Source organism: Neophocaena asiaeorientalis, unplaced genomic scaffold, assembly GCF_003031525.2.
Source record: "Neophocaena asiaeorientalis asiaeorientalis breed wild unplaced genomic scaffold, Neophocaena_asiaeorientalis_V1.1 scaffold742, whole genome shotgun sequence".
Lineage (NCBI taxonomy): Eukaryota > Metazoa > Chordata > Mammalia > Artiodactyla > Phocoenidae > Neophocaena > Neophocaena asiaeorientalis.
In genome coordinates, this window is record NW_020173724.1 from 24,183 (window position 1) to 51,987 (window position 27,805).

The 27,805-nt window shown below is 38.4% G+C and overlaps 2 protein-coding genes across 3 annotated transcripts; one reads left to right on the forward strand and one right to left on the reverse strand.

The window, feature by feature from the left end:
* Nucleotides 1-266: 266 nt before the first annotated feature.
* On the reverse strand, nucleotides 267-1,237 carry LOC112403300 (olfactory receptor 11L1-like). The gene is given in 2 exon segments (XM_024750702.1): nucleotides 267-898; nucleotides 901-1,237. Coding segments are annotated over 2 exon segments (969 nt in total).
* A 9,582-nt stretch (nucleotides 1,238-10,819) lies between these two features.
* Nucleotides 10,820-27,605, forward strand: TRIM58 (tripartite motif containing 58). Of its 2 annotated transcripts, XM_024750703.1 has the most exons (6): nucleotides 10,820-11,317; nucleotides 14,426-14,521; nucleotides 17,425-17,655; nucleotides 19,551-19,573; nucleotides 19,670-19,770; nucleotides 23,740-27,605. In XM_024750703.1, exons 1-6 carry the CDS (start codon nucleotides 10,895-10,897, stop codon nucleotides 24,327-24,329), a joined length of 1,464 nt encoding a protein of 487 aa, XP_024606471.1. In that variant the 5' UTR covers nucleotides 10,820-10,894; the 3' UTR covers nucleotides 24,330-27,605. The 2 variants fall into 2 exon arrangements, with proteins under 2 accessions (XP_024606471.1, XP_024606472.1); XM_024750704.1 differs by lacking the exon at nucleotides 17,425-17,655.
* Nucleotides 27,606-27,805: the final 200 nt, after the last annotated feature.

Below are 27,805 nucleotides of genomic sequence, written 5' to 3' on the forward strand. Positions count from 1 at the left end.
TATGTAAACATCATGCCCTGGAATTATAAAGTCAGATTCCCATCAGAAGGTGAAAGTGTCCAGGACAAAGTTGTCTCCAAAACTTTTTGATAGAGGCAATTTATCTTCTGAGCAGTTGTTGGCAAGGGTCAATAAAGAAGCTGTTTTATTATGGCTTGTGGAATTTAAAGTAATGCCAGTGATGGCATTTAGGTTTGAAGGCTCTGAACCTGCCCCTCACTTATCCCTGAACTTAATCCACTCTGTATTCTGTGTGTTGATTTTCTTTATCCAATAAAGAAACCTGCCTTCACTCTTACTCCATAGATGCCACAAGTCCTTCTCACGACTTTTCTAACAGTGTCTTTGAAGTCTTTGTTTCTCAAGCTGTAGATAACAGGGTTCAGCAGTGGGGTGACCACAGTATAGGAGACAGAAATAATCTTGTTGATTTCTGGTGACAGGTGGGGATTGGGGCAAACATACATGGAGACCGTGGTTCCACAGTAGATAGTGACAACAGCCAAATGGGAGCCACATGTGGCAAAGGTCTTCACTCGGCTAGAGGCTGAAGGAATTCTCAATATGGAGGACACAATAAAAACATAGGACACAAGTGTAAGAAAAAAGCAGATGCACAGCACAGCAGTTGACAGGGTAAAGATGACCACCTCAGTGATACAAACATTGGAACATGAGGGCTGCATGAGGGGAGGGAGGTCACAGAAGAAATGATTGATCTGCTTGGGCCCACAAAAATCTAACTTGGAAATCATCAAGGAGGGCAGGAATCCTGTGCTGATCCCTGTCAACCAGGAGATTGCCACCAACTTGGTGCAGACCTCAGGACTCATCAGGAAAGAGTAGTGCAGTGGGCTACAGATGGCCAGATACCAGCCATAGGCCATCATGGCCAGAAGAAACACTTGGTAGCCCCGAAGAACGCAAAGAAGTAGAGCTGTGCTATACAGTCAGGGAAGGAGATGGCTTGGCCCTGGGAGAGCAGATTGGCTGGGAGAAGGGGCACAATTGTGGATGTATACCAGATCTCCAGAAAGGAGAAGTGTTTGAGGAATGTGTACATAGGTCAGTGCAGTCGCTGGTCCTGGCTCACCACTATAATAATGACAATATCCCCTGTGACTGTGAGGAAGTAGATGAACAAGAAAATGGCAAAGAGCAACGTCCACCACTCAAGAGCATTCTGGAATCCTAGCAGCTGAAACTCAGTAACAATGGACACATTTTGGGACTCCATTGCCTGTAGAGGAGAAAAACATTCTGGAAAATCACTGTACATAAGGCATAAAAATATAACTAATGATGTTTGGAACTTCAGAGACTAATTTTTTTAAATTAGTTCAGATCTTTATGTACTGCATTTTAGAGGAGCAAATGTATAATTTCAACTTGCTTTTAAAAAATACATTTTGATATCAGAAGCTGAATATGGATATTAGGTTTTGGAAAGAACTTCAGCCAATTCCATTTGTTGGATTCTCTGACCTCTACAAGTGGTCTCAGGTCGAAAGATAGAGGCCAAAAGGGACTCTGATTGAAAGCAAACTTAGAAACCAACAATAACAACAAAGTTTAAAAAAAAGTCAAGCACATAAGGAAGCAAATACCTTCCTTTTCTCATAATTGGCTTCTTTGAAAAAGAAGTCAGATGCAGCATAAATCCTAAGATATCTTGGGAAAGTTTATTCATTCTCCCCTCAAACAATATTTAAGGATAACCTGCTCTTCACATGCATGTGTTTGCATGTGCGTGTGTGTGAAGCCCTGTGCTGAGATAACCTGTACCTCCGTCGTCGTACTTTCTTGCCCAGATACCATGCTCAGCCATTGTAATCACTCCTTCCTGTATACATTCAACAATAAATCTTTCCTTTGCTTTCATTTAATTCATTGTCAAACCCAGTTCTGGTTAGTCAACATCCATCTGCCGTACATGAACTTCCATCCAGTAAAGGAGGTGACAGACAACAATGTAGCCATTTTAAAATTCACAACCAGTAAATTCCAGTGTGTCCTTATTGCTTGGAGCAACCATTCTACATTTCCTTCATCTAATCACTTTCCATTCTTCTCAATGATTATTTCATAATGTTCTTCTCATTTCAAACTTCCAACACTTCCTTGCTGTGTATCTATACCCTCAGCAATATACCTATTGTACTATTAAACAACAACAACAAATCCAGAAAAACAAAACTGAAATCCTCCAATGGGAATATCCAGACCCTCAGGCTACTAATATCCCCAACTACCTACCATTAGTTCCTGTGCATCTATTTGTCCAGGTTAAGGGAAATCCCTCCACATGTGCTTCTGGTGTTACACCCTCTCACATAGTTGAAGGTATTTCAGGTACTACACCCTCCTATGCCCCTGAATAAATAACGGCCCCCTCTCTGTTGGATCATTTCCTCAGCACGTCAACAGGCTGGTTCTCTCCCTTTGAAAATGACAGAACAGAGAAAAAAAACGTCTTGTTGTTATTCTGTTCTCCTGCATTTTTCTGCTCATTTTTACTCCTTCCCTTGAAAGTGTTGTGTCTCCTAGTTGCCTGTATTCCCACTTGAATCCACTGAATTATGTTTTCCCTCTCCACTACACCAAAATCACTCTGTTGGACCATTGCCTTTCAATCATCCATCCTCATTCCTAATCATCCTGATTTGTTGTCAGCATTGCACAGTTGACTCCTCTCTCTTCCTGGATCTACTCTTGTTGATCAACGTGCATGACTACATGCTCTTTGAGTTCAACTGCAGGCTTGTCTTTTCACATTTTATCCATTTCTTCTTCTAGCAGCTCTACATCCTCCAACCTGCATATGTATGACCTCGGGGCTGAATACCTCTCAATCTACCTCACTTCCCTCATGGTTTCAGGCAGTCTTTTGACTTTAAATGCCATCACTTGTCTTTCAACACCCTAAAGTGTGAATCAAACTTGAATATAAGACTCATGTAAACAACCGCCCTATTTGAAATGCATACTGACACATTTAATCAGCATCTGAAACAACACAAACTATCCTGCATTCCTGCCTCACCCACCAGCCTCCCCTTAGCAAGTCTCCTCCCATCTCATTGGGTCCCTCCATCCTCCCACTTGCTCAGGCCAGAAACCTGGAATTTGATTCTTGTTTCTCTCACACCCAGTATCTGATTTCTTACCCAAATTGCCTGGCTCCACCTGAAAATATATCCAGAAGCTGATCACCCTTTAACAACAACATTGCATCCTCCCTGGAAAAAAAAAAGTTCCAACTCCTCTCACCTGGATTGTTCAATAGTCTCCTTGCAGCCCCTACACATCTATCTGCCCTTCTTCAGTAAATACTCAGTAAAGCAGCCAGAGTGAAACTTTTAGAACAGAGCATGCCATTCCTCTGCTTAAAGCCCAGTGCAACACCCAGCTTACACAGGGAATATAAATGTACTGTGAAATCTTCCTGATAAGTAAATAAAACAATGTGGCCAATCAGCTTCTTCATATGTCACAAATCCACTGTTCTGCTAATTCATTGTTTTTATTTTAGTCCTCTATTTTTGCTATGTTCTGTTTTCTCCTCTTGTACTTGGGTAAGATCACTAGGAATCTTCATTTGACAATGAAAAATTCAGGGAGAGTAAAAATGGTATTTTAACAAAATCTATGCATTTGTTACCAGGAACACATTAAAGGATTTGTCGTATAAATATATACTGAACTGTATGGTATGAAATTTCTTAAAGCTTTAGAAAGGGAAATATTGCCAAAGCCGTCACAGTTTACCAGGCCCTACTTATTCTCTCTATGCACTGCCTCTCCAATCTCTTTCTCTATGTTCCTCCTTGCTCATTCTGCTCCAGACACTCTGTCTTCCTTAGTATTGTTCAAACTACACAGGTCTTGCCTCCTTTTCTATTCAACACATCCCAGTTTCCTGGGATATTGTCCCTGCACATTTCTAAATGGTTCATATATCATGTTCTTCCATTCTTCTCAGATACCACCTTCTCCATGATGCCTTCCCTGACTACCATCATTCTGGGAGCCTGTGACATCAATTCAAGATAAATTTTTTGTGTGTATCTTGGTTCAAAGGCAGAATATTCCAAAAGTTCTGACTTGAAGCCATTGAATGAACAACTAAAGGATACTAGAATATTATTGTTTAATAATAAAGATTGATCCTTTAAGCTCAAAGTAATTAAGGTAATTCTAGCATTTGGAAATAATCAGTATTTAAATTATTTCAATAGGTGTTGAGTTCCTCATTACAGAAAGTATTTAAGAGAAGTTCAGTTTCCTTGAGCACTTGAATTGCATTGTGGGAGGGATTCTGATTGATTGTTTTCTTGATTGATTGATTTGTTCAGAAAGAGAGATATGATGGAAGATTTCCTGAGACAGCAATGCTCACAAATTCTCTTAGTAAAGTCACAAAGCCATTTTGGAAAATGATCCTTTGTTGCCTGCCTTTCTCTCATTTTTTGGTATGTATATTACCATGGGACTCAATTTAAAATAAACAATGAATAGATTAAAAAAATAATTAAACATGGAGAACAATAAGGACCTTGTTTGGGAGCCCACAGGGAAAGCAAAACAGCATTGTATCATGAGACTAAGTTTATAAGGCATTTGGCCCAGTTTCCTAGTCATCTAAAATCTCTCCTATAATGCACATCCAAGTGCACAAGGAAACCAGACTCTACTAATCACCATTCTTTGCTTAAATACTTTCAGAAATAAGAAACTCACCTAATGAAATACTGATTATTTACTAATTATTTCCAAGTGGTAGAATTACCTTAATTACATTGAGCTAAAAAAAAATTCTGATTCCTAAAATGCTGTGCTGAGTTTACTTCAGTACTAGAATAACCAGTGTAACCTCAGATCTAATGCTGTAGCTTTATTATGCAAATTATATACATATGAAATTATGTGAAAATAAATATAATCTAGAATGCTATTGTCCTTATATGCAGTCTTTCCTAGAGTCAACTAAATGAGCTTTGGCATCTCAAGATTTCTTTTTTGGTTACTTTTTAGCTATTACAATTTTATGTGCTAAATAATTTAGGCAAGATAATTTAATTTGTTTCCAAGTAGATAGAGCATCAGCAAAGGCTAAAATTGCCTTGCCACAACAACCAAAATAACAAAATTTGTGTCATCAACACTAAAACACACACCATTTGGATTTCCTTCTGAGAAACTTCGAGCCTCTCCACATGAACCTCCCCTACCTGTCAGTCTCCCCAGCATGAAGAGCCCTAAATCATGGATCCAGGATCTGCCTTGCTCTCTTGTAACCCATATGCGGACTGTGCTTTTTTTCTTGAGAGCAGGAATTTGCCATCTTTTGCTGGCATTGGATGCTGCAAAAGCAGACTTCTCCTTTCAATAACTCTGTGTTCTTGAGGACTTGGCTCTTCCGAGAATCCTGTTCCCCAGACATTCTTCTGTAATTTGCCAATCAAATTAGTAAATCATGGAACCAACCTTCTGAGATTCAACTCTTCCCACTGAGGCTTAGATGTCGGTAACACTCGGGATAGATGCAATTCTTACATTCTTTTGGAAGTATAATTCTAAAATTTAGCTTAAGATCAGTCCCAATGATATTTAACTAAAAATTAAATCAATTTAAAAAGTGTCTTTTTTAAATCTAGCAAGCATGTAATTAGTGTGAGTGGCTACCCTGAGGACTGAATGTATGACAGCTGTTTTTTGTTGAATGGCATTTCTCCAAGCTTTAATTACAGGTGAAACTAAATTGTAAAAACTCATGACTGCAAATTCATTCATTCATTCAATTAAAGCAATCTGTACCCAAGCTCATTCTGAGTGTTAATCTGTCGATCTAACACAAAAATGCAATTTGAGAATTAGGAGATGAATTGGAAAAGAAAAAGTTCTTAACCCATCCATAATATAGCAGGATTAAAAAAAAAAAATTCAAGTGTATGGAAGTCTAACTAAAGACCAAATTTATTAATATTTCTAGTTAAATGAAATTTGTCTCTTTTAATTTAAAATAAAATGTTAAACGATTGAACAAATTAAAAAAATTAAAATTGCATTTATTTTGGATAGTTTTTGATGATCCATTTAGTCAGCAAATATGCATTTAGCACCTACTATGTGCTTGGGGCTCATCCATGCATTGGGATTCACCAGTGAATCACACAAACACTATAGCCTGATGAGGTAGGCTGACATAATTCCTTATATATTGATGTTTGATTTAATTAATAAAATTAAAAATATATTCATAAAAATATGATTTCAAAATAATATGATTCATGTATATATATTTTTTAGGAAACTTGGAGAAGAAAATACAGACAAAAATATATCTTTTAAAATGTCTATTGTACTGTCTCCCAGAATTAAACGTCTTATATCTTACCTTCCAAACTTTTGTGTGTGTGTCCCACACGTGGGGTAGTATAACTGCATTACTACTTATAGCCTATAGCTTGGCATATGTGCAGGTAATTTTTTTAGCCTGTATCTTGGCCTGTTTTTTCAGATAATTTTACAGCTAATTTGCATCATAGGTCTTTTCTCGTGCTGTTGAATTTTGGAAAAATAATTAAATACCACTTATGGACTGCATGATAGTCCACTCTTTGGGGTAGGGTTTTTATATCTGATCCCAAATCCAGATCTTGTAATTCCTACATGTTTGCAGAAAGAATATGAGAGTCCTGATAGGGCCTGCCGAGCACACCAGAAGCATCATCAAACACAAGACCTAGAACTAGAGGTAAGACAGGGCTCATTTCTACAACCCTGCATTTGCACACATCTCGAATTTCTCACATTTAATATATGGATGTGGTTTACAACACCTCCTTCAGAGAGTGTTATAAATCTCACACAGGACCTTGCATGTATTAATTTATTCCCGAAGCTATAGTGGCCCCTTACTCTATGCAGGCTCAGAGTGAAGGTACTTTGGAGTAAAATTTGAATAAGATAACATTCTTGTCCTTGAACCCATCAAATCACTTAAAAAATTCTTAACGTAAATTCATTTTGAATATAACATTACTGAATAAATCTACTTTTATTAACATGTACATGTGCTGATTGGAGCTCATAAGCATGGGAAGCAGGCCAAGGGCCAGCATTATTCCCACTGCACTGATCAGTGTCTTAGAGACCTTCAGTTATCACTCACTGTCACAAGGAACCTTCTCTGCCCCAAACTTTCTCTGAATCCCCTCCATAGAAGTACCCCTTACATAGCCAGTGAAAGCTGAAGCTGTGTCTACAGAGGACATTAGACAACCTTAAGCTCAGTGAATTATCAATATAGACTCAGGGGAAAAGGAACAATAAAAATGCAGGATACAACTGCTGAAATGAAAACCAACAGATAATGAAATACTACTCACCCATAAAAAAGAATGAAATAATGCCATTTACAGCAACATGGATGGACCTAGAAATTATCAGGCTAAGTAAGTCAGACAGAGAAAAACAAATACCATATGATATCACTTATACATAGAATCTAAAGTATGATACAAATGAACTTATTTACAAAACAGAGATAGACTCACAGACATAGATAAACTTATGGTTATCCAAGGGGAAAGATGGAGAAAATTAGGAGTTTGGGGTTGGCAGATACAAACTACTATATATAAAATAGATAAACAATGTCTTACTATATAGCACAGGGAACTATATTCAATATCCTGTAATAAACCATAATGGAAAATAATATAAAAAAGAATACATATGTATATACTTATACATATATAGACACACACATGTACGTGTAACTGAGTCACTTTGCTGTACACCAGAAACTAACACAGCACTGTAAATCAACCATACTTCAATTAAAAAACAATTAAAAAAAGAGGAAAAACTGAGAAAAAAAAAACAACCAATAGAGATCTCTTTAAAAACCACAAGCAGGAAGGAAAGTGCTGTGTCAGTTGCTTTTGAGGTTTCTGCTGGCTGTTTTTTTTGTTGTTTTCATTACAGAGTGGGCTGAGCTTGGGGCTAGGAGATTATAAATTCCCGAAGCTGAGGCAAAGGTGTGGTCAAGAGATCTGAGAACCTTGCTGAAAAAGACTCAGGCTAGGAAAGAAAATAAGGATGTCCTGGAGAGATGGTTCAGGAGCCCAAAGCCACCATGTCAAAGTAGTTAGGAAAGGTGAGCAGGGAGGAATGGTCAGAGGAGGAGAATCCTGTGTCAGAAGGCAGAACACACGTGAAGTGGAGTATTAGAGAAGGATGATGGCAAGGGGTGAGGATATTAACTAAAAGATTTAGAACTATGCATTCTGCAAATGAATCAGAGAAAGGAGTCAGGGTAAGGATCCAGGAGTGGGTGCACCAAAATGTGGTTAAGATGTGTTTTATTCACCCCAGAAGAATGATCATGAGAAAACACAAATTTAGACCAATCCTATTAAACAAGAAAGTGCTCAGGAAGGCATTTGTAAATACAGTGACATCTACTTATAATCCAGTCCACTACTTACCTGCACAAATGCGCTGTAAGGAAAATTTGTTTTTTTAAGAACAGTGGTACAGAGGTCATTCCTAGCCTCCCAATGCTAGAGACAAAGCCAAGCTTAAATTCAGTGACCCTAGAACCAGTCAGGGAAGAAGTGCCATCTGATGTCAGCTCACCCACTCCATCTCACCCTCCTGAAAACCACTTTGACCCCCACATCCAAGGTCAGTGACCTTCCCTTAGCCTTTTAGGCACTCGGAAATCTGCATTCAAGTGAGCTGAGTTATTAATTCCTCTATACATTTGAGCAATATGATGCTTTATTATGTCTCCAAATAACATAGAAATGTGTTCTAGCATCTTGAGAGTCACAGCAATGTAAGTCAAAATCATATATGTAAAATGTAGAAAAATATGGATCTCACATTTGACATAGTCACTGAAATTTTATCCTCCATTAGCTTCTAGGATAAACTGTACTGATTCTGTTCATTCATTCCCACACTCATTTATTCAACCAGTATTCATTGGGTGTCTTATGTGTCAGTTACTCTTCAAGTTACTAGGGATATAATATTGAAGAAAATAGAAAAAAAAATCTCCTGCTTACATTCTAATTATCCATTTATTTTGCTATTTCTTCTCTTTTTCTTTAATTAAATATAAATACTACATGCCAGAACCTGTATCAAATGTGTGACATCTATTAGCTTATTCAATCCTCTGAACAGCCCTGTAGGAGTGGCACTAACAATGTCCTAATATTTTAAAGGAAGTTTGGTAGAGAAACTTGTCTAAAGCCCCTTATCTAGCAAGTGGCACAGTCTTTAGCCTGGGACCAGGGTCTGCTTTTCTATTGTTGAGACTTTTGCCCTTTTCCTTTCTTTTCTAAATTTACATCTTTGATGTTCTGCTCATAACTGTCTCTTCTTGTTCTCAAAGAATCTCTCTGTTTTAATTATCCACCTAACCTTTAGGTAGACAACTTCAAAACCCTTTAGGCCCTGCCCTCCACCAAAGCTCCAGGCCAAGACTTGGGCCTTAGAATAAGGACCCACAAACCACACAGGAGCTGCAAGGACATGAGTCATCTGTCCCTGCCTCCCACTGGGACCTTATCCACTGCCACTCATCCTCCCCTCGAACACATACCAGCCTGCTTGGCTGCCTCATGTCCTGGGGCAAACCTGCTCCCTCCAGCAGCAGTTCATCTTGTGTACCCTGTGCCCTCTGACTGTTCTGCTTGATAGAGTCCCCTTCCTATGCTCAGCCTGTAGTCACCCTTCAGTTATTAACTCAGAGACTCCCAAGGGCCAAACTCCAACCCCACAGGCTAGTTCAAAGCCCTGTTATATTCTTGCAGCACTGGTGAGTGTCCTTTCTCCCAGGTATTAGTTTATACTTTTATGAGTTCTCCTGATGCATCTTAAGGTTCCCTTGAGAGCTGGGTCATTTGTCTTTTGCTTACCCTTGTGTCTGAGACTTGCAGTTTGTGCTGAGGAACACATATTGAAGGACTGAAGGATTTGCAACAGGCATGCCATGCGCATCTTTGCTTCAAACTCAGCAAAATGAAAATTACATTTTGTGCAGATGACAGACACTTTCCACATTTGTCTACTTTCTGGCTGACCTAATGACCTCACCATATTCATCCCAAGTAGGGATCACATCCTTTCTGTCAAATCATCTCTCTTCTTCTATATCTTTCTCAGCCTTCGCCACCTCACAGGTGCCACATATGCTTGAATTATTTCTTATAACCAGTGCCTTAACCTACGGCTTTGCCACCTCCAAGATATGCTTTGCAACAATCACAACATGTGTGCAGTCATTATAGGACTCACTGAACTGGGCCAGGTATTTATTTAAATGCTTTGCATTGTTGTTGGGCTATAGACCCATCATTATTATACACACATATTTTTTGGATCTCCCTATCAACCCACCTACCCAAATTTTTTATCATGGGCTAATTAACAGGAGGTAGAAAAAACAAAGTTTGGAAAAAAAAAAAACTTTAAGAACTCATTATGCCGTATAAGGATAAGAAGGTCATGGGGTAGTTAGAAAATAATGGAAGGAAGGAGCTAAGCAATTCTCCAAATTTCCTGACAGTGAAAACATGAGAATTCGGGTTCCAATAAGGTATACTATGAGGGATTCCGTTAGAAATGATCAGTTTCCTAGGAGGCTAGGGTAACTAGAATGTTAATTTTATCCTTGTGGTTGAGGGTGCCTGAGTTACAACTTTTCCCTGGGAGTAGCTCATTTGGACTCTGGCCAGCGGATAAAACCCATCTTGGGTCTGTTTCTCATGCTGTGGGGTTCCTCCCTTCTGTGCCAGACCACCAGGGGAGATAGCGCAGGCAGCTGGGGAAGGCGGCTCTGCTATCAGCAGGGCCGGGCGAGGCCCGGCCGGCCATGGCCTCGGGGGGGCCCGGGGAGCGGCTGTGCGAGGAGGCTAGGTGCCCAGTGTGCCTGGATTTCCTGCAGAAACCGGTCAGCGTGGACTGCGGCCACAGCTTCTGCCTCAGATGCATCTCCGAGTTCTGCGAGAAGTCCGACAGTGCACAGAGCGGCCTCTATGCCTGTCCGCAGTGCCGGGGTCCCTTCAGGCTGGAGAGCTTCCGCCCCAACAGGCAGCTGGCCAGCCTGGTGGACAGCGTGCGGCAGCTGGGGCTCAGCGCGGGGCCCTCGGGGGCGCGCCTGTGTGTGAGGCACGGCGAGGAGCTGAGCCGCTTCTGTGAGGAGGACCAGGAGGCTCTGTGCTGGGTCTGTGACACCACCCCAGAGCACAGGAGCCACCGCACAACACCGCTGCAGGAGGCCGCCAGGTGCTACCAGGTGAGAGGTGTTACCATGGCACGTGGAGGGCCACGATTCCTGGGTCTGGAAATGCTGATCTGTAACAGAGGAGCCGACTGTCAGAGGTGTGAAGAGTGCCTTGCTAGGGACAGAGCCAAATGCTACCACCTGATCTGAATGACCTGTGCCCTCCGCACCAACCACCCTCCTGGCTCACATTCACCTTGAGGTCTCCATGCCTTTGCTCCGTGCACACCCCCCCTTTAGGGACCCCTGTTCAGGAGCTCAGACATACTATTATTTTAGGTTGCCCTCCTCTCCCATGAAATTCTCCCTGGACATTTAATTTCATGCTGGTCTTAATTTTCCTGATGTTGATAATCTGGGTTCCACAGCTAGAGCTCTGGTGTAGAGGGCTGTGTTGTCCAATGGGCTCTTAGTTACAGGTGCACATAGTTACTGGAAACACTTCCGAATAACTATCATTTGTATAATGTCTTGCTTTTGCATAGTGTTTATCTCTATGTTAATTAATATTGTCACCAAAACAACCTTCATTTTAAAAAAATTTTTATTTTATTTTGGAGTATGGTTGATTTACAATGTTGTGTTAGTTTCAGGTGTACAGCAAAGTGATTCAATTATATATATACATATCTCCCTTCTTTTTCGGATTCTTTTCCAATATAGGTTATTACAGAATATTGAGTAGAGTTCCCTGTGCTATGCAGTAGGTCCTTGTTGATTATCTATTTTATATGTAGTAGTGTGTATATGTTAATCCCAAACTCCTAATTTATCCCTCCCCTGCCCTTTTCCACTTTGGTAACCATAAATTTGTTTTTGAAGTCTGTGAGCCTATTTCTGTTTTGTAAATACGTTCATTTGTATCATTTTTTTAGATTCCACATATAAGTGATATCATATGATATTTGTCTTTCTCTGTCTGACTTATTTCACTTAGTATGATAATCTCTAGGTCCATCCATGTTGCTGTAAATGGCATTGTTTCATTCTTTTTTATGGTTGAGTAATATCCCATTGTATATATGTACCACATCTTCTTTATCCGTCCATCTGTCAATGGACATTTAGGTTGTTTCCATGTCTTGGCTATTGTAAAAGTGCTGCAATGAACATTGGGGTGCATAAAGCAACCTTCACGTTTGAACATTTGCTAAGAATAGTTTCTGGATAGGCACAGGGCTCTGATCACCTTTAAAGCCTGCCAATGCATGTTACTCTGATGTAGAAATCCAGTAGCTAAGCACACAGGCCCTTCTCTAGTCAACACGTATTTGTGGACTTATGATGTGAGCATCCTCAATGAAAAGGTGACTCACATTGGAGTACCTGGCCCACAAAAGTGGCATCTGTGAAACCCTATGAAGAAGATTCTCCCTGCTGGTGCTCATCAAAAGTTTTTAGACATATCCTGAACACGTTTAAATTCTCAATATCTGGAACGGCTGCTAGCACAAAGGAGGTTAAAGTCATCTTTAATCTATCGACCTTTACCTGAAGTACTATCACGATGAAATAAAGTGCAAATATCAACTTTCTAAAATAATAATTTAATTAACAAATTATTATTAATAATTTATAATTTATAATATTTAGTATATTTATATTATGTACTATAATTTATAATAACAAAATAATTAGTAATAATAATTATGACTAATTATTTTAACTTTGATTGTTCTAAATCAAGGTTTGTGATTTTTTTTTCCCTCAACTTCCCTCTGGACCTACCAAGAAATAATCTTTCTTAGTGTTTCTTCTTGATTTTGGTTGTCTTCTGCAAAATTCAGTTGCTAGCTACTTTCTAGCTAGACTTTTGAAATATATTCCTGCCTTTTTTTCTTTTAATCCATAAGGTACTATATATTGCATGGATAATGTCATATTTCTAAGGAAGTTTTCTCTATTTCAGTAGCTCTTCAACTAAATACCAAATAAATATCTTCTAAACTCCTTAGCCTATCAATCAAGACATTCTAAGGCCCTAAGTTTTCTTACTATAACTCTTGTCTAAACCAATCATTCGATCCAGCAAAACTAGCCTAATCACTGTTGTCCCCAAACATGCCACAGGTTTTCACCTCCTTGCTTTTGCTTACAATTTCTTTTGTCCACAAGTGTTGAAGTATTCTGTTCCTTCCAAACACTAAAAAAATTGCTAGTTTCTTCATCTTTTTAAATGCCTCCATGGATTCTACTGCTATTTTATGTGCTCTACCTTAGAATATTATCTTTAAAAAAGAACAACCTTGATGTGTAGGACTTGTTCAGTGACTTTGGGAAGAATTTCATTTTTTGTTTGCTAGTTTTTGTTTTTGTTTTGTTTTTTCTGAGACTTATTGAATGACTTTGAGAAGAGTTTTAAAATGTGTGTATGTGTCTATCTTTGTGTGTGTTCTTTGTAAATAAAATATATGTGTTTACCTCTAGCAGGGGTCCTAGGGTTGAAAGAGATTTACTTTTCATTAAATTATTTTTCTACCCCTTGTAAGATTTATGACATTCTGTATTTCTTTTTCATTTAGTAAATATTAACTTACAAGTTTTCTTCTGCCAAATATAATAAATGCACTTCTGATTATAAAGTAATAAATAACTGTAAGCAGTTGAAATATATAGATATAAGGAATAGCATCACTTTTCAACCAAGAATTAGTATATGAGATTTTGTTTATTGAATATATTTTCATTGGTCTCTGCCTAGTTTTTATATATTCATCATAAGCATTTTTATTTTTCAAACTTGGTGCAAAGTTGCATGAAGTATACTTATTTTAATTTTCTTTATACTTGTATTTCTTGTCATTAAATATTCTGCAACGCCTTATTTTAATTCCATCCTGTGAAAATAAAATTTTCTCACTCCCGTATTTTTAACACTTTGGCTAATTACAGTTTTACTATTTAAAATACAATGAACACACTTTTAGATACATCTTTGATTCCATCTGGCATCAACATTTAAAAACATATTTATGTTTAACAGTTATTAACGAGGTCGAACATTTTTATATGTTTTCTGGGGCCTGTTTTAGCTGATCTTTGTATTTCCCCCCATACCCAGTCAATATTAAGTACTGAATGAGGGTATCTGTAACGGCTGCCGCATATCTTCCCAAACAGGTAAAGCTCCAGATGGCCCAGGAACATGTGAGGAAAGAGATGGAGGAAGCCTTGACTCAGGAGGCCAGTGTGGGAAGGAAAACTGTCATTTGGAAGGTGAGAGAATATTGGGGTTCAGGAGGCTAGCCTATTTGAAGGATCCAGATTTGGGTCACTAAATCATTCTTCCACCAGCACTCCAGCACTTTTGTTCCATCTACATAGGTACTCAAGAAAAAAAATCTCAGTTTCACCCTGGATCACCTCATCCCCTCAAATTATATTGTACAGTTGTGTTCTTTTTATCTCTGTTAATATGACCCCAATCCAAATTGTAAATAAACTTTACTGATTTTGATCTTACTCACTCACTTGATTTTACTCATCTTAACTCACAGCATCACCTAGAACAGAGTTTTGTACTGTCAGTACTAGTTTAAAAAATATATATTTGTTAGATGAATGAAATAGTAAATATTTCACATCACTTATATATATGAAATACAGGTTAATAGTCATCATCTTACATATAGAAAGACAGTCTGAATTTTCAGTCTTTTTCAGTCATCCATAAATATTTTTTATCTTTATTATACCTCATCAGCTCTCTTTTTATTTATTTATTTATTTATTTATGGCTGTGTTGGGTCTTCGTTGCTGTGCATGGGCACAGCTCTAGTTGTGGCAAGTGGGGGCTACTCTTTGTTGCGGTGTGCGGGCTTCTCATTGCAGTGGCTTCTCGTTGCGGAGCATGGGCTCTAGGCATGCAGGCCTCAGTAGTCGTGGCACACGGGCTCAGTAGTTGTGGCTTGCGGGCTCTAGAGCACAGGCTCAGTAGTTGTGGCGCATGGGCTTAGTTGCTCCATGGCATGTGAAATCTTCCTGGACCAGGGCTCAAACCCATGTCTTCTGCATTGGCAGGTGGATTCTTAACCACTGCACCACCTGGGAAGCCCCTCATGAGCTCTTTTTTTCTCTTACCTATTTATACATACACACACACAAACATACACAGAGTGATTCTGAACCTGGCGCAGTGCTGCCTTCTAAGAGATATTTTGTAATATGTGTAGATGTTTTTGGTTGTCACAACTGGGAGAGGGTGGGTGCTCTACTAGCAACTCATGTGTAGAGGCCAGAAATGCTGCTAGACACCCTAATGCACAGGACAGTCACCTTTCCCCTAAAAAAATCACAGCAAAGAATCACCTGGTCTAATGTCAATAGGGTCAATATTGAGAAGCTGTATATGGAAATTACATAGGTGTTTTTATTTATATAATATGTATTATAATAGATATAGAATCTATTTTATAGAATATTTCTCTTCTCTGTCCTTCTCCAAGGAACCCTTTTATTTTTATAAATCTTTCTTCTTTTCTCAAAAATTTTGTCTTGTGCTCTGTTTTCTGACAATATTTTCATAAGGATTATTTTTGCTATATTTTTCTTCTGTGATAAGTCTTATCTTTTCCCATAGCTATGTATATTATATGTAAAGTTCATTGATAGTGATGTCTATTGATAATTTTTATTCTTTTTATGCTAACAATCCAAGTCAATTGTTTTTAATCCTGACCTGACCACAAATTTACAAAATCAGAAATTCCATATCTGAGATATGGGCTCCTTCATTTTTTGAACCCTCCGCTGATTATTCTAAAGTAGAGATGATTCTAAGATCCCTGTCCTAGGCCAAATAAACTAGCATGATTTTTACCTTTGAAAATGTATCTGTGTGAGCCAAAAGCAAAAAGCATGGGCTTAAATAAACTCTAAATTCTGTGAAAACCCTTAGCCTTTCTGTATCTGTAGATATAATTGTAGTACTCAGAAGGATGATATGAGAGAAGAGTGAATTGCAACTAAAACCCTCTGGACCATGTTATCTCTTATAACCCAAATATAATTCCACTGTTTTTCAATGACTGAGTTATTAGCACCACTCCTCAATAGCACAGCCTCCAACATGGAGAATGGGGGAGAAATTCAATGAGTTGTACCTTTCAGATCAGAATATGGAATTCACAGTTGGTTGACTTTAAAGAGGTCAGAATTATATGAATCTAGTTGTTTAGAAAGTGGCAGAAGGAGGTAGAAATGGGAAATTGGAGGAAAGAGTTGAATCTTACAAAATTTGAGGAAAATCGTTATTAGAATTCTTTTAAAGGCACTAGCTTGTGTTCTTAAATTGAACCAAAATGGTATAATGTTTAATAACGGACCAGAGAATTCAAAATGTGGAGAGACTATGGGAGGGCAATTTGCCTCTTATTCTTAGTTTAAAGCTACTTTTCCACACACCAGTCTCCAGAGAATAAAATTTAGATATATTAATGCTGTATCGAAATGTGTTCCTTAGGTCTATTAAAAAATTATAGAGGTGAGATTTGGGTAGAAATCAAGATGAATTCCCTGAACCTTTGCAATAAGTGACCTGAGAATAACTTATTTCTTTCTTGGCTCTGCAGAGAATGTTAGCCTTACAGTTTCATGATTACCACATTATTGAGGAAGATTTTCTAATCTCTATAAACATTTTCTTATTCACATTTACAAATCCAGGTCTCTCTAATCTCTCTTCATAATTCAGTTATTTCCACACAGTTCTCATTCCAGTGACTAAGAGTAAATTTTCACTTCTATTGAGCAACTACTCTATGTTAGTCACTGTGCTCAACAGTTTGGGAATTCTAATTCCCAGACCCTTCTTTTCCCCCATTTTATATATGGTACTGAAACTTGAATATGGAAGTGCCTTGTCCTCAAGTCCATGGAAATGGGATCCCAAATCCAACAGTATTTCTCAAACTCTAAGTTTGAAAACTCTAGCAGGCCACTTCTCATGAGTAGTCTCTGGCTTCTGCATGTTGTTAGAATGCAGTGGGTCCGTTCATAGAGTTATGAAGATGAGATCACTCCAGACATTGCCGTCTCCAGCTTTGTCATCCCATCCGTGAAGGTGGAGGCCAAATGCTCTGCCCCATCTGCTGATCATTCGATGCACTGTGTCACTCCAGGAGAAAGTGGAAACGCAGAGGCAGCGCTTCAGGTTGGAGTTTGAAAAGTATCGAGGCTTACTAGCCCTGGAGGAGCAACTGCAGCTTAGAAGACTGGAGGAGGAGGAGCGAGCCACCCTGCAGAGACTGCGGGAGAGCAAGAACCGGCTGGTTCAGCAGAGCAGGGCCTTGAAGGATTTGGCAGAGGAGCTGGAGGAGAGGTGCCAGCGCCCAGCCCTGGGTCTGCTGGAGGTGGGGCTGGGTGCCTGGGAGGGGAGGGATGGGTAGACTTGAGAACAAGGGGACAAATAGCAGCTTTCACAGACAAACAGCTTAAGCATTTATGATCTTTAGGGAAAGGGCACCCTAGAATTTACTTGGAAAACATCTTAATTCTGAATCCTAGCATCAGAATCTGAAGGGACCCTAGAGAATCATATAAAATAGTTCATACTAAAGACAAAACTTAAATATTTTTAAAACTAAAATCAATTTAATGATTTACATATGATTAAACAGAAAAAGGACAATCTGTAACCTCAAAATCGGTCAATGATGATATTGCTGTATTTCAGTGATGGCCAATCCCCAAAAGTCTTGTTAACCCATTTAAATGTCAATAGCCAAAAGTATGAGTAATATTTTAAATTGTCCACCTTGAAATTCGCACGTTAATTTCTAAGACAAATGCTAATTTTCTAGCCCATATTGCATGACTATTCCAGGTGTGGTAGGGAGAGATTGCCTGGGCTCCATGCAGCTTGCCCACGCTATATTTGAGATTATAGAGCAAAGAGACAAATAACAGGGAAAAGGAAATATTTCCTTTTAATCCTCCTTGAAGGCATTGAATCCCAGGTGAACTGAGAAAGTCATCGTTGTTGCTGGATGCATGCTATCATGACAGAACTCACTGCAATAGAAATTTTCTGGGCACGCTTCATTGTATCTCATCCCCAGTGCCTCATTTAGGGATTTCTGAACTAAGTAATTCCTATCCTCATACAAGTACTGTGATAAATAGCACTGGTTACGGAGTGGGGGGGGGTCATTAAATGAATGCATTTACAAAACACTTTTTATTTAATTTGTCCCATTTTGTCTTCAATATATCTATATATCAGTAAAACTTGTGTTGTTGTTATTTGTATTGTTATTATTATTTTTATTAGTATTGCTATACCCACTTCCTAGTGAGCAAACTGTCAGAAAGGGATACATTTTCTAAATTTCAGACAGTAAATAAACACCAGAACTCTGGCATTTTCAATAATATTCATTGTCTCATCTTACCATATCTCAAAACACAATGTATATAAAGTTATCGTTTATTAGCACTGAAGAAATGTTAAAATGTCTTATAAATCTTAGGGGGAATATATTCTCAAATAATTTAGTTTCATTTTTATACCCTCTTTTCCCTTTCTTTCTCAGTACCAGTAAGCTGTATTTCACCAGCAATGGCCAAAAACAAGGCCTGTCATTCTGATGAAAAGTAAAGCTAATCATTTCCCTTGTCTTTATGCCCTGTCAAAATTAATCTGACAGGTGGCTATTTTTTAGAGGGAGAGGGGAAATGCAATGCAGGTGATTTATTTAGTAATCTACTTTGAGGTAAAATGTTGCTAGATATTAATGACTTCTATTTTTATCCACTTAGGTAATTTAGACATGGTATGTTGGTTCAAAGAATGAGGAATTTAGGGTTTTCTTAAAAGGACATTGAGAGCAACATTTTATGTCTAACCTTTCACTGTTACTCAAATAAATTCTGAAGATACTTAGAATCTGTTTTTACCCTAATTGCATTCACAGAATGTAACTCTTTACTAAAATATTGAAATGTCAGAATTATCAATTCAGAAAATAGTTAAACCAATAGATATTATAGGAATTAACCTAAACTTTGTGTGGTCTGATTTTATTTTAATAGAGGCAAACTGATTATATTATTTTAAATTCATGAGAAAACTCAACAAAAGCCTGTTGTTAGCTTTTATTAAGAGAGAGTCATGTTTCTTATAGATTTACCTTAATAGTTAATGATTTCCAATAATTCCTAAAGAGATGTTCATGGTGTGTCCCCAGTCTGTCAAAAGCAGTTCAGAGGTCTAACTCACACCTACTTGTTTCTCTTTCATTTTCAGGGTGCGGGAGGAGCCTTGAGCCGGTATGTTTACTTTCTGAATCAAAGAATGGGTTGGGAGAGGCTGGGGAGGATGGTGGATAACCCTACTGAGAACCGTGGGTTCTGCGCTCTTCTCAGAAGTAAGAGTGTCACACGGCTGGATCTGGAGACCATCCCCATGGAGCTGAAGACAATGTGTCGCATCCCTGGGATGAGGGAAATGTTGAGAAAGTTCCAAGGTAGGCTGCATTTTAGAGCTCGAGGAACTATGACACCTGGAATTTGGCTCTTATTGCAATTTGTCACTGTACCTGTCAGGCTATAGTAACAAACAGAACCCAAAGTTTAGTGGCTAAAATCAGAAAGGTTTTATTTCGAGATCATGTTTTAGGTTGATTACTAGATTGTGGAGGCTTTAATTTCACATAATCTCACTCTGGGGCCCCGTGCAGACAGAGTCCCACCTCCTTCCTGTTACTGGTAGCCATGGAAAAGGGCAAGATTATGATGAATCATGCACTACTCCGAAGTGGCACACAGGGCTTTCCTGAAGATTTTATTGATAGAAATGAGTCACACGTTTATGCCAAACTACAAGGGAGGAAGGGAGAGAGCACCGTGCTCAGAATAAAAAAAAAAGAATGTTGAGATACTTCTGAATAGTCTGAAAGAATATCAGAGTCACTGACACCCACATAAGCTACATTTGGTTAGAATGGTGGGCTTGAAAGTGATATTAGCTGTGATATAAGTAACATTAGTTCTAATCAATCTCCATTTCCTTGTTTATAAAATGCTAAAAAATTGTATTGTTTGGAGGACAAAATGAAACATTTGAAAACAGAAAATCATCAATATATGAAAGCATTGTAGTGTATCAAATAATATAAGGTTTGGATTATTTTATTATCTGGCAATTTGATGAATTTCTTAAATTAGGTAGTTAATAAAGCCAAAAATATTCAGTCAGTTATGTTTAAGTACTCTCTGTAGGCTCTGTGGTGTTATAATTAGTTTGTTTGGTCCTATTATGTTGTTTTTTAAAACAGTAACCGTTCAATACTTTTAATTTCTTTTCTATATTCAATTTATACCAAGTAATGAAAACAGACAGTGGCTAAATAGTGGCTTTATTACTTACAGGGAAACCACTTTGTCCCATGATGAGAAAACCCATCTTATCAGTCCTGTTCAATGATTTAATCAATGTTCTGATGGGCAAAGTAATATGTACTAACTGCATGAAATGTTGCAAGTTACTACACTCTCATAATCAGTGTCTCCATATTCCCACTTATTTTTACTGAATTAACTAATCAATTCCACATATATTGTGTACTTTATGACAGCAACTCTTCTAAACATTCGAATATAAAATTGAACAATAACGTCAACTTACAAATCTACAGCTTCATGTTGCATATATTTGCTTAAATTATGCAAAATACACAGAATGTTAGAAGATGATACAGAATATTGAAAAAAAGAATAAACTAAGGGTGGCTGGAAGTTCTGGGGTTAGGGCATCTAATTTGGAATTTGATCATTGAGGAAAGCATTCCAGGCATCAGAAATGAGTGCCAAGGCCTGAGATGGAAATATGGAAGATGCATTCCAGGAGCTATGAGGAGTTCTGTGAGGCTGTGGTGGAGTGAGTGAGGGGAGAGCTGGGGAGGCCAAGAGAAGTCCAAGTAGCACAGGACCCAACAGGCAGGCCACTGTGAGCAATGCTTTACCTCCAAGTGAAATAGAACATCAGTTAAAAGCTGTAAATGGAGGAATAGGATGATTGGATTAATGTTTTGTGGCGATCACTCTGTGTGCTTTATTGAGAATAAATTACAGAGGGGAAAGTCTTGATGTGGGAAAGCCAGTTAGGATCCGTTGTAATAATCCAATCAGAGACGATTGTCCATTGGACAAGGGTAGTAGTACTGGAGGTGCAGAGAAATGGACAGAATCTTGGTGTTTTGAAGGCAAAGCTGGCAAGATCTGCTGTTGGATTAGATATGAGGTGTCAGAGAAGGAGAAAAGTCGTGAATGATTCCAAGGTTTAAATCTCCAGAACTGGGTAATGAAATTGCTGTTTACATTGACAGGTAAAGCTGCAGGTGAGGCAGAAAAAGGGAAATGGGTTTTAGACACATCAATGCTGTGATGAATGTTAAATATCCAAATGTTGATGTCAGGTACACAGATGAATTTACAAATATGGAGTTCCAGGAGAAAAGTCTAGGCTAGATATATATATATATATTTGGAATTAGTAAGCTTATGAATGGAATTTAATGAATGCAATGTGCCTGCCAGCCCCAGAACACATCAGAAGTGATCTGAGAAAGAGGCAAGAGGTCCCAATCCTGAGACCATTGGCTTCTCGAATAGCAGTGATGGAGGAGAAGAGGAGAAAACAGCGAAGGAAACCAAGAAGGGGAGGCCAGTGGAGAGGGAGGGAAAGCATGATGACTGGTGTCTTTGGGAAAGAGACGTGAAGTTTCCCAGGACAAAAGGATTCTCAACAGTGTTGAGTGCTACAGAAAAGTCATTTAAGGTGAACTTTAAGGACTGATCGTTTATCAATGCATGGGGCACTGGGAAGAAGGAGTAGTTTGCTTAAGATATTATTCTGTCTTGGTGAGCAACTGAGTTTAAGAAAGAAGAGGTAGGGAGAGGAACTGGAGATAGATGTATTAACAACTATTTCACAGATTTATTTTCTTATAAATGGAGCAAATAAGTGTGCTAGAGTGGGAATGATGCATGATGACATGACATCTGTTAAATAGGCCTAACACAATTCCACGGAGACCCCCTTTTCAATTCCCATTATTTATGACAGGAAAATCATATAATTTGGGAAAAATCACATGATCTCTTGGACTCTGAGTCTCCTCATCTACAATATGAGGATGATAGTGGCACCCTTGAGGGTGGGGTTCCATGGGATAGTATAGATGATGTACTACTTATGTGACCCATTCAGGTTGGAGTATCAATAAAAGATAGTTAGAAGTGGTTTAGAGACAAATAAGAATAACAGTCAGCATCTTAGTATTTGTTATTAGTACATTAAAAAATGATTAATGAAATTTACTAATTTTGAATGTTTACCAAAAATAAAGACACTGAATATTTTACATCCTCCCTTCTTCACTGAGGTCATTTCATTTGTAGATGTATCTATTGATTATATGTACAAATAAAATTTCATATCAATCTCACTGGGACTTCACAGTATCAGTAGTAGTTTTCTATTGCTGCATAGCAAAGTACCACAAACTTAGCTACCCAAAACCACATCCATTTATTTCACAGTTCTTCAGATCGGATAACCACATGGGATCAGCTGGCATCTCTGCTTAAGATTTCATAAGATCAGAAATCAAGGTGTTGACCAGGCTGGGCTTCTCTAAAGGATCCAGGGAAGAGTCCACTTGCAAGCTTATTCAGTTTGTTGATGTAAAGCAGTTCCTTGCAGTTGTGGGACTGAGATTTCTATCTCCTTGCTGGTTATCAGTTGGGGGTCACTCACCCTTCTCCTCAGCTGTGGCCCACTCCATCTTCAAAGGCAGCAATGACACATCAAATCCAAATCTCGCTGATTTTCACTTCTGGTGGCAGCCTGATAGCCAAAGAAACCTCTCTGATTTTAAAAGGTGATTTTATTAGACCCACTCAGATAATCTCCCTCTTGTCACATAATATAACAGAATCATGAGAGTACCACCAGGGTCTGAAGGTCATGAGGCTCATCTTAGAATTCTTCCTATCATAGTAACATAGCTTTGAAAGTGGTGGATTTTATACCAATGAATTTTTCCTATAGGAGAAAAAAAATCCCAAGGGAGCTGTAAATTTTATTTTAAATGCAGATCTTCCAAAGAGCACCAAAGATCTTCCAAAGTACTCTGGATAGAGATAAAAGGAATCTAAATGGTCATGCACATGGTTTGTCTCTTATCATCAATGGTTATGTTTGAACTGGGGCAGTAATGAGTCCTGGATTATGCAGACATAGCAGTGGAATACACTCAAAAGCAATGAAGCATATACTCATCGATCTGCAAGGTGAAATACATATTTTGTTATCTCCAGGAGTTATTAGAGGGAGAGTGAGGAATGGCGTGACAGTTCTCAGTATCATGGCTTCCTAGGTTTTCACCAGTCTTTTCTGTTCTTTTACATGTTCCACAAAATTCTTTCTGCAGTTGACATAAAACTGGATCCCGCCACAGCACATCCCAGCCTCCTCTTGACTGCTGACCTGCGCAGTGTGCAGGATGGAGAACTATGGAGGGATGTCCCCAACAACCCTGAGCGATTTGACACATGGCCTTGTATCCTGGGTTTGCAGAACTTCTCATCAGGGAGGCATTACTGGGAAGTCATGGTGGGAGAAAGAGCAGAATGGGGGTTAGGTGTCTGTCAAGACACAGTGTCAAGAAAGGGGGAAACAACACCATCTCCTGAGAACGGGGTCTGGGCCATGTGGCTACTGAAAGGGAGTGAGTACATGGTCCTTGCCTCTCCATCAGTTCCTCTCCTCCACCTGGAACGGCCCCGCTGCATTGGGATTTTCTTGGACTATGAAGCAGGTGAAATCTCCTTTTACAACGTCACACATGGGTCTCATATTTACACGTTCAGTCACCTTTTCTCTGGTTTTCTTCGACCTTATTTTTTCATTTGTGACACGACTCCTCTTATCTTACCACCTATGACAGAAGTGGAGTTAGAAAATTGGGCATCCAGGGGTCATTTTCACCCTTCTTCTAACATTAGAGACGATCCTTCCTAAAATTCTGTTGCTAAGATACACCCCAAGCCTAGTAAAGTTTCCTGGAGTAGAATGGAGGGTATACATATGTGAAGGCTCAACAGATGTCCCCATTTAGGTCAGCACTTCATTCCTTGTCACTATGGACATTTTCCCATAGGGGCAAAAGAGAAAATATAAAAATATTTGTGTTTGGACAAGGATTGTATAGAATAGTAATTTTAGAAATGGAGCAGGCTTACCACTCTTTTCCCAAATGGCCCTACATACTTTCTTGATGTGTTTTCCTCAAATGAATGGACCTCATATTAAACAAAGATATCTATACATTTATTTTAATGTCTCATTCCTTTTAATATCTCTTCATTCCAATCTTCCATATATTAAGAATTAGAAATGGCAATTCTTAAATTGGTTCAGAACAGTCCAATATTGTTCTAGCATCAGCTCCGTAATTCTTTTTCCTCCTCCTTATTTTCCTTCTCTTATTCTCTCCTCTTTCTCTGTCTCTCTGCCTCTGCATCTTTCTGTCTCTGTCTCTCTCACTTTTGCTCTTTATTGCTTCTTTCTTCTTTTCTTGCTTTATACCTCTTATTGTTTAACCTTCCATTTCCTTCTATTAACATATTAATCTATTAATATATTCAGAACCATCCCTTTATATATTCATGATTCCTATGACTATTCAATTACCCTTTAAATCCTCTTCACTCAGGGGTCAATTTTTGAGAATGATGAAATTCATTCCTCTGATTCTAATATCACTGAGCCTCATGCCTTATCCCTTACAACTTTTTCCTTTATCTTTGGATACATTTTTTTAAATTGAAGCATAGTTGATTTACAGTATTGTGTTAGTTTCAGGTGTACAGCATCGATACATTTTTTAGAGTAGAAATTTCTCAGAATTCTGATTCAACTAGTTCTTTGACCTAGTCATTACCTAGTTGTAAGACTTCAAACAAGCAACCTCTCTCAGTCTCAGCTACTTAGTATGTTTCCTGTACATGGAACAATGATATTGACCTCCCAATGTTTGGGGAAATAAGTAAGGTTGTGATTTATATGATTGGTTTAAATTCAACTTTACTACTTAAATACAATGTAAAAATGACCAGAATGATGAAACGATAATAATATTTGACTTATTTTAAAAGTATGTTCTGTACATTTCCAACAAAATTCTTAAAAATTATTGAAAGCTAACTCTGCTACCATCTTTCTCTGTATCTATGTCTAATAAATAATTGCTAACCAAATGCTAAAATGCTAAATAATTATTAATTAATAGAAAATTTAGATAACCTAATCCTGATAATAATCCACCAAGACTTTAATCCTCTACTTTAACTCTACCTTGACTTTTAAGGAGCTTTTCTTATCTATAGAGATTTCTTTGACTAAAATCTTTCACATATTTTGCAATAACATTACTAATATAGTTTTCTTTCTATATTAGTATATTTCTTTTCAGACTTTTTACATTTGGAGGAACATTATGGAGTATAATAATTTTAGAAATAACAAAATTTTATCAAACTGTATTTCCAGATGGCTCTACATATTTTATTGAAGGGGCCTTGTATTAAACAAAGATTTCTGTATATTCATATTTGATACATGTATGTTTGATCATGAACAAACAATTTCCCTCTTTGTCTCTTTTGGAAACAGAGGTAATAATAATGTACCCTTACATCCCTCTTGTTGATATTTTATATACCATGAATTCTCTAGGCCTTTTCTGTTCATGAACTAAGTAGAAACTGGCTCATGCAGTGGGTCTCAGTTCATGCTTCCCCATGATCAGGGCTTAAATGAGGCATGGCAACTTATTGTAACACTTGAGTGTCCATGTCACTATAGGGCCAGCAATTATGAGAGGAGTCATGACAGAGAACATACACTCAGAGCAGTAGAGCCCCTTCCCCATAGGGATCAAGAGGGACAGGGTCACTGGTCTAAGATCATGTCACCCCAGGGGCTCCCATTCACCAGGACAAGGAAGCCTCATGGCCTCAGGCCTGCTACCCTCTTCAAGGGGTGAAAAGGGAATCCCACGAATGGCTCCTCCCTACCAAGAAAGCTAACATCCTAGTCTCCACTGTCACCCTTTAATCCTATTATCCCAATGTGCATCTTATCATGAGGTATGTTAGTTACTAAACCAACTTAAATCTTTCTTCATCCCTTGCATTCCAAGTTTCACAAAGCTTTGTGCATCTCCTATTATTGTCCCTACTCCTTCCCTTCCCAATTCCATACACACACACACACACACACACACACATATACACTCACACACACACACTCACTCATACACAATACACAGAATCTTTTCCAGTGGATAAAGACTCCATTTTTTCAGTTACTCAGGCCAACAATCTGGCTAACTCCTTTCTTGATTTTACTTTCTCATATCTAGTCCATCAGTAAGCCCTGTTGGCTCTACCTTCAGCATATATCTAGAGTTCAGCCAGAGCTAACCTAACCACTCTGCTGCTAAAACCATCGTCTTAACATCCATCCTCTCCCTCTGGGTTATTACATTAGTTTCCTAACAATAATCCTGGCTTTACCTCGGCCACTTCTGTGTCCTTTCTCAATGCGGCAGCCAGACTGATCCTTTTAGCACCCAAGATTGTAGTACCATTGCAGCTACCTTCCATCCAACTTATAGTTATAGCCAAAATCTTTACAACAAAGCCTCAGACCCTAGAAGATCTGAGCACAAGTTCCTACTCTGATTCTGACTCCCTCCCCTTACTTCCCCTTTTATTATTCTCCATCTATTCTGGCCTCCTGGCTGGGTTTACACCACCAGGCACTTCCTACTATTGGGCCTTTCTCCCAGCTGTGCCTTCTACCTGCAGTTTCCTTTTCCCAGATGCTTCTTTAATTCATTCCCTTTCTTTCTTTAAGGCTGCTCAAATCCAGCTTCTCAGAACTATACAACCTGACCTACCCCAGAACCCACCCAGAGCTTACGCTCCCACTCCCCTTCACTGGGCCCAATGGAGGCTCTTTTCTTCAATATAGTACTTATCAGCTTCTAATATATTTTATTGTTATCCTATTTATTGGGTTTATTTTTATTTATTTATTTTTGCTTTTGCCTTTTCTGGATAGAATGTAAGCATCCTGAGGGAGGATCATTGTCTATTGATAATGATATATCTGACATATCTCAAGCACCTCAAGTACTGGTTTGTATGTGGTTATCACTCAATGCATACTTGTTGAATAAATAAATGATTAACTTTTTGTGGACAGAATTAAATTCTGGGTCTGAAAATATTTTGTGAAATGAATATAGTGGTATTATTATTAATTTATAACTAGACTACCACTGACATAAAGCTTAATGTCAAGTTCTAAATGAGTAAAATCAATGCTTAAGTGTAGAGGAAATTTGAATAGAAGGCTAAATTTGAATAGAGGAAATTTGAATAGAGGTAATGATTCTCATGACATGATGAATTGCTGTGCCCAGGAAT

Bases quoted from the DNA above. Each gene is read 5' to 3' on its own strand.
- TRIM58 (XM_024750703.1), top strand. From the start codon at position 10,895: ATGGCCTCGGGGGGGCCCGGGGAGCGGCTGTGCGAGGAGGCTAGGTGC. The intron at 19,574-19,669 runs GTATGTTTACTT...CGCTCTTCTCAG, and splicing joins GCGGGAGGAGCCTTGAGCCG to AAGTAAGAGTGTCACACGGC. The intron at 19,771-23,739 runs GTAGGCTGCATT...TTCTTTCTGCAG, and splicing joins AATGTTGAGAAAGTTCCAAG to TTGACATAAAACTGGATCCC.